The 6,691-nt window shown below is 48.3% G+C and overlaps 2 protein-coding genes across 4 annotated transcripts in view; one reads left to right on the top strand and one right to left on the bottom strand.

Moving 5' to 3' along the window:
* Positions 1-1,882, bottom strand: part of LOC103129956 (transcriptional activator Myb-like) — a 13,419-nt gene extending 11,537 nt beyond the window's left edge. For 2 of the 3 annotated variants that reach the window (XM_016665511.1, XM_007541212.2), the window contains exons 1-6: positions 1,575-1,882; positions 998-1,078; positions 796-871; positions 620-691; positions 444-539; positions 154-374 (exon numbers count right to left, since the gene is read on the bottom strand). In XM_016665511.1, the coding sequence (XP_016520997.1) occupies positions 154-374; positions 444-539; positions 620-691; positions 796-871; positions 998-1,023 (491 nt within the window). In that variant the 5' untranslated portion in view covers positions 1,024-1,078; positions 1,575-1,882. The remainder of the gene's footprint in view (positions 1-153; positions 375-443; positions 540-619; positions 692-795; positions 872-997; positions 1,079-1,574) is intronic. The other variant, XM_016665512.1, reaches the window with a different exon arrangement.
* Positions 1,883-2,210: 328 nt separating this feature from the next.
* Positions 2,211-6,691, top strand: part of wdr33 (WD repeat domain 33) — a 17,410-nt gene continuing 12,929 nt past the window's right edge. Inside the window, exons 1-5 of the mRNA XM_007541211.2 lie at positions 2,211-2,451; positions 5,427-5,645; positions 5,728-5,796; positions 6,038-6,142; positions 6,219-6,314. Coding sequence (XP_007541273.1) covers positions 5,442-5,645; positions 5,728-5,796; positions 6,038-6,142; positions 6,219-6,314 — 474 coding nt within the window. The 5' untranslated portion in view covers positions 2,211-2,451; positions 5,427-5,441. The remainder of the gene's footprint in view (positions 2,452-5,426; positions 5,646-5,727; positions 5,797-6,037; positions 6,143-6,218; positions 6,315-6,691) is intronic.

Below are 6,691 nucleotides of genomic sequence, written 5' to 3'. Positions count from 1 at the left end.
GCACCTGCAGACAGGTTAATGTACCTGACATAGGTCAACGCACCTGTTTGCTGTGTTAAAAAATTTAAAAAGGTAAAAAGTTTTCCAACCAGACTGGAGGACCTTCCAGAGGAAGTAGCACCTCTACGTCTGGACTTGCAGCAGGTCGGGTACCTGCCAGGTAGCAGCTTGGAAATGTCGGCCCAGCGGTTGCCTAGCAACCTGTGGGCCTGACACACCACCCTGTCCTCCTCGGCCGTCCAGCTGCTCTTCTTCACCGCCGGGTTCAGGTGGTTGTGCCAGCGCTCTCGACACTGCTTCCCGTTGCGAGTGTGCAGATGCTTGGCGATGAGCGACCAGCGCTTCACACCATACTTCTGGACCAGCTCCATGACCTAAACAGGAAGTGACATCAGATCCAGATGGGAGGGGGGCACAGAGCGGCAGGGGTGAACGGTCCTCACCCGTCGGTCCTCCTCCTGGGTCCACGGGCCTTTGACCAGCTCTGGGTTCTTGATCTGCTGCCAGCGTCTCTGACACTGGACCTCTGACCTATGACCCTGAAAGAAAGAAAGTGAGAGCGCCCCCCGGTGGTCACCACCAAAGAGCTCGACACCAGATGTCTGACTGAGACGCTCACCCTGAAGGACAGCGCCACCGAGGACCAGCTGCTGGCTCCACGCTCCTTCACCAGGCGCCGCAGGAGCTCATCCTGAGGAAGAGCATCATCGCCACCATCACCACCACCATCATCATCATCGCCACCATCACCATCATCATCGCCACCATCACCATCATCATCATTATCATTCTTGCCTCCTCTTTGGTCCATCCAGGCTTCTGTAGAGACACTTTGGAGAACCTTTTGACCCGTCTGGACCGACTCTTGGAACTGGAACAGAAGAACGGAGTCGAACAGCATCATCATCATCATCATCATCAGATGGAGATGCAGATGCAGTGCACATGGAGAAAAGATGGAGAGCAAAAGGGGGACAGATGCGGGAGTGTTTCTCACCTGGTTCTGTGGCTCCAGCTGCTCATCTCTGCCTCTCAGATCAGGTTCAGCCAAACAAGCTGGCCTGATCATCTGCTGAACCTGCAGAACCCAGAGCCGGTTTAGATATCCTGATTAAAAACGTTCTGATGAACCGAATCAGTTCTGATTGACTAAGTCAGTTAACCCGGATGTTGAAAAGAATGATTCCTGAACTGATTCGGTTCACTGGTTATTTTAGATAACTTTCGGCTCCTCATGAGCAGAACGATTCATGGACCATAGTGGAACCGATAACTGATCCGGGTGTTCTGGCTCACATTTTACAGAAACTTTGTTGGATCCGTGTTAAATTTAGCTTATTGCACATGGGCAGTGACGGATTTGTGAAATTGGTCCATAAATTAGGATGGAAGTGGTTGAAACAGCGCAAGTTAGCCCGACCGGTTAGCTCGAAGTTAGCCGTTAAACTGGGCCGTTACAGTTCCGCAGACACCGATCAGACCGCTACAGAAGTCTTCAACGGGCCCGAACCTCTCCCATGGTCCGAGCCTGGTAGGATCGAGCAACTGGTACCGTGCTGTTGCAGAGAACTTACCGGCAGAACCAACGGTCGGAGCGAAGCAGCACAGGGCTTCAACGGTTTGAGTTCGGCGCTGAATGGACTAAATCTGCGTTCTGATTGGACAGGACCGAGCCATGACGTCACAAGCTACTCCTACTACAGCTGACATTTTAGGAGAAGTTTAAACCGAAAAATCTGAACATTTCTGACATCTTCCTGAAACTTTCTGCTCAGGGTGAGATTTTAGTTCTAGTTGTTGAAATAAACTAGACAAAAACTGATTTATTATGAATAATTAATCTGAGCTACGTTAACGGAGACCATGTTGGAATTCATAAACATCACAACCAACAAGGACCAGAAATGAAATGGCGGAATTTATGCAATAAATGTACATTGATGAGAAAATATCTAAACAAATAATTCAACACAAAAATATACAAACATCTAAAAGTGATGTTAAAATAATCTGGATTTTATTTCATTAAAACAAAATATATATACAACTTTAAAGAAAACATTGCCTAACCAATTTATATAAAACATTCCAGGGACACATCAGAGTCAAAACTTGATTTTATGTGTATATAAAATGTAATTGGTTAAAATGGCTGAGCCACGAAATACTCAGTTTCCCTTTATCCTTTGCGGGATGATGCAGAAGCAAAATCCCGCCCGTTGCGCAGGTTTCCCAGCATGCCTTTCATCGGGCCGAGAAGAAGAGGCGTCATGATGCAGTCCGCTGGCGGTTAACGTGATAAATCTGTTCATATTAGTTGATTAATCTGCTGGTATTGGGGAAAGATTCTGTGCCACCATCTGCCGGTGAAGGCTGAGCTCCTCATGGTTCTCCAGAACCGGCCTCCAGGAGAACCCAGTCTGTTGTTGACAGCCAGCTAGCTGATTGTTGGTGAGTTGCTGCCGGAACCGCCGTCGCCATTAAAGATGCTCATATGGCTGAAATGGGTCAGAACCGAACCGAAAAGCGGTGTTTAAAACCTCGGAACCTGCAGGGACCCAGTGGTTTGTTATGACTCCATCTGGAGGGTTCTACTAGGGGAACATCCGCGGATTCCTGCCGTCCCTTCGCCCGGTTAGGCTGTTAGCTGCTGCGGCTAACCCGCTTGGCATCAGCGCTGCTGTGTTCGGTTAAAGATCGGGGCTCCAGAACCGGAACTCGGGCATTAAATATCAGACACAGAGAAGCAGAACCAGGCATTAAGCTTCACCTCAGCACAGTTTTACCTCTAAACGCTTAAACCCTGGAGCAGAGAAGCGAATCCTGGGGTTGAAGCTGCTAGCTGCTGCTAGCTGCTGCTAACGGCCGCTGCTGGTTAACACCAAATGAGCCCAAAGCAGGGAAGTTTAAAATAATAATAAAATTATATTCTTAATCCTCTTTACATGTAAAGCTCAACGTGCTACCGAATTACGATAAAAACATGAATCCACGTAAAAACAAACAGCAATAAGTTTAAACAGCAGAGGCTGGAGGGGAGAAGTAGTGGGGTCATTAGGAACAGGGTTCACCCGGAAGCACTAGTGGACTGACCTCTGCCCTTCTCCCGTTCAAGCACTCAGCATGTCCACAGTGAGTGGGTGAATTCAGGCGTAACATAATTCAGTTACATTACACAGCCGGACTTACTTTCGTATCTACTTTCCCTAAAAACAAAGTTTTTAATAAATAAGCTCCGGCAGGAAAATTACTCTTTGAAAGTTAAAAGGAGAGAAGCAGGTCAGCAAACGAGCACATCTGAGGCGACAACATAAAGGTTGCACATAATTACCAGAATAAAAATTAATATCAATAAATCCACATTATAAATGGTAATCAGTTCTCTGCGTTCCCAGCATCAGCTGCTGTTGGTAGAACACCAATATCTGGTGAGATGTGCCTTGTCTGAAATATTGCTATACACTCCTGATCAAAATCTTAAGACCAGTCAAAAAATTGCAAGAATTTGCATTTTGCACTATTGGATCTTAAGAAGGTTCTAAGTAGAGCTTCACAATGTTAAAGGAAAAAATCAGTGCAAGAGACAAGAACTTTTGAGGAGGGAATTTTCTGAAAACTGCAGTTACACTCAAACATGATTTTTTCAGCTGATCAAAAGTTTAAGACCAAAGTCTTTAAAAGCCAAAAGCTGTGCAAAAATCTGGATTCCATGTCATTTCCTGTAGAGTCTTTACACTGTCAAGACCTCCTGATGGCAAAAGCAAAAAGCTCAGTGACTTTGAACATGGTAGGATTGTTGAGCTGCATAAGCAAGGCCTCTCACAACGTGCCATTGCTACTGAGGTTGGACGCAGTCAGACAGTCATTTTGCATTTTTTAAATGATCCTGAGGGTTATGGAACAAAAAAGTCAAGTGGTAGACCCAATAAAAATTCACCAGCTCTGAGCCGCAGGATCCGATTGGCTGTCGGACACGGGATGATCCTCTACCCAAATTAAGGCCATTACTGGTGCTGACTGCAGCCCAATAACCATCAGACGGCATCTGTGAGAGAAAGGCTTCAGAAACAAAAAATATCTTCAAAGACCACGTCTTCTTCAACGCCGCCACAAAATTAGCCGTTTGGACTTTGCAAGGGTCACCAAACATGGGACATTGAAAGGTGGAAGAAAGTTGTCTCCTCTGATGAGAAAAAAAATTAACCTTGATGGTCCTGATGGCTTCCAACGTTGCTGGCATGACAAGGAGATCCCACCTGAGATGTTTTCTACATGGCACAGTGGTGGGGGCGCCATCATGATTTGGGTTTTCCTTCAATGGAACAATGGAGCTTCAGGTTGTGCAGGGGCGTCAAACAGCAGCTGGCTATGTGGAGATGTTGCAGCAGGCATCCCTCATGACTGAGGGCCCTCGTCTGTGTGGTAATGATTGGGTTTTCCAACAGGACAATGCTGCAGTTCACAATGCCTGCCTGACAAAGGAGTTCTTCCAAGAGAATAACATCACTCTGTTGGACCATCCTGCATGTTCCCCTGATCTAAACCCAACTGAGAACATTTGGGGATGGATGGCAAGGGAAGTTTACAAAAATGGACATCAGTTCCAGACAGTGGATGCCCTTCATGAAGCCATCTTCAACACTTGGAGCAACGTTCCCACGAGCCTCCTGGAAACACTGGCATCAAGCCTAAACGATTGTTTGAAGTCATCAACAAGAATGGTGGAGCTGCTCATTACTGAGTCCTTTTTTTGACACTTTGATTTTTGTTTTTGAGGGTTTTCGGGGGTTTTTGAGCTATGGTCTTCAACTTTTGATCAGCTGAAAAAATCATGTTTGAGTGTAAATGCAGTTTTAATTAATTCCCTGCTCAAAAGCTCTTGTCTCTTACGCTGATTTCTTCTTTTAACATTTGAAGCTCTACTTAGAACCTTCTTAAGATCCAATAGTGCAAAATGCAAATTCTTGCAATTTTTTGACTGGTCTTAAGATTTTGATCAGGAGTGTATAGGAAGAAAGTTGTTGAGTTGGCAACAGCATGTTGACGATTGTTAATTGAAAACGTGCAACATGACCTGGTGGGCGGAGCTAAAAGCTAACTTTCAGAAGAGGCTGCGAGGCTCCGCCCATCTGCAGGGAGCAGCTGTCTGCCACCAGTAACCATGGAGTTGCAATCGGTGGAATCGGTGGTTATCGAACCACCGATGCCTGCTGGTGTTGGGGTCAGAAGAGCTGATGGTGCAGAAATTTGCAGCCTGTGCTCTGTGAGCCTGTTGGGGCAGCTGCAGCTACTATCCAGTAGCTATCATCCATCATCAGTGTGTGAAAGAGGCCTTTGAGGTTTCAGTTGGAGATTTAAATGGTTTTATAAATAAAGTGGATTATTATTATTATAATCTGCCTGCTGCGGTCCTGTCTGTACTGCAGGGTAAGCTGGTTACCATGGCGACAGACGTGGGCTCGCCGCAGCGGTTCTTCCACATGCCGCGCTTCCAGCACCAGGCGCCGCGGCAGGTGTTCTACAAGCGGCCCGACTTCGCGCAGCAGCAGGCCATGCAGCAGCTCACCTTCGACGGGAAGCGCATGAGGAAGGCCGTCAACCGCAAGACCATCGACTACAACCCGTCCGTCATCAGATACCTGGAGGTACTTGACCTCAGAGCCGCCTCCGGCCCGGTTCTGGCGCGCCACGCTGCCCGTTAATCCAGCTGTGTCCGTCTTCTTTCAGAACCGCCTGTGGCAGCGCGACCACCGGGACTTCAGGGCCATCCAGCCCGACGCCGGCTGCTACAACGACGTGAGTCACACCACACCGGGTCGGAACTGGACCAGGACCTGACAGCAACCCGACCAGAACCTGACTAGAACTGACTGGAACCTGGCCTGAAGTGGACCATAACTGGACCCGGACCTGGCCTCAACCCAACCGGACCCGACCAAAACTTGACCAGAATTTGACTGCAACCCGACCACAACTGACTAGAACTGGACTCTAACCGGGGAAGAACCGGGCCCTAACCGGACTGTGTGTTCTGCAGCTGGTTCCCCCTCTGGGAATGCTCAACAACCCGATGAACGCCGTCACCACCAAGTTCGTCCGGACCTCCACCAACAAAGTCAAGTGTCCCGTCTTTGTCATCAGGGTGAGAGGCCGCCGCTCTGCCGCATCACTTCCTGTCTGCGTTTGGATCTAACGGGTTGTCCTGGTTCTGTCTGCAGTGGACCCCTGAGGGCCGCCGGCTGGTGACCGGGGCCTCCAGTGGAGAGTTCACCCTATGGAACGGACTCACCTTCAACTTTGAGACCATCCTACAGGTAAAGCTCCACAGACCCAGGTTCTGGGCGCTCCGATGGAACCAGGCTAGACTTGGGTTCTGTTGATCCAAACCTCCTCCGGAACCTTTGGTTAGGCCAAACAGAAAAAAGTTGGCCCCTGTGGCCCGTAGAGCGTTCCCAGCGTTGGGCTGCTAGCACAGCGCCTGTTACTGCTAGCTTACAAATCCCTGAATGGACTAAAGATCTGCTGCTGCTGCTGGATCAACCTTCCGGACCTCTGAGGTTCAGCTTTCAGAACCAGACATGAAGAAGCAGATTTCAGCTTCTATGCACTACAAATCTGGAACAAACTTCCAGAACACTGAGAAACAGCTGAAACACTGAGCTCCTTTAAATCGAGGTTAAACCAGCAGGTT

The sequence above is a fragment of the Poecilia formosa genome, unplaced genomic scaffold (assembly GCF_000485575.1).
Source record: "Poecilia formosa unplaced genomic scaffold, Poecilia_formosa-5.1.2 Scaffold593, whole genome shotgun sequence".
In the NCBI taxonomy this organism is placed as follows: Eukaryota; Metazoa; Chordata; class Actinopteri; order Cyprinodontiformes; family Poeciliidae; genus Poecilia; species Poecilia formosa.
The sequence above is the reverse complement of the archived record's forward strand: the minus strand, read 5'-3'. Positions and strand labels throughout refer to the sequence as shown.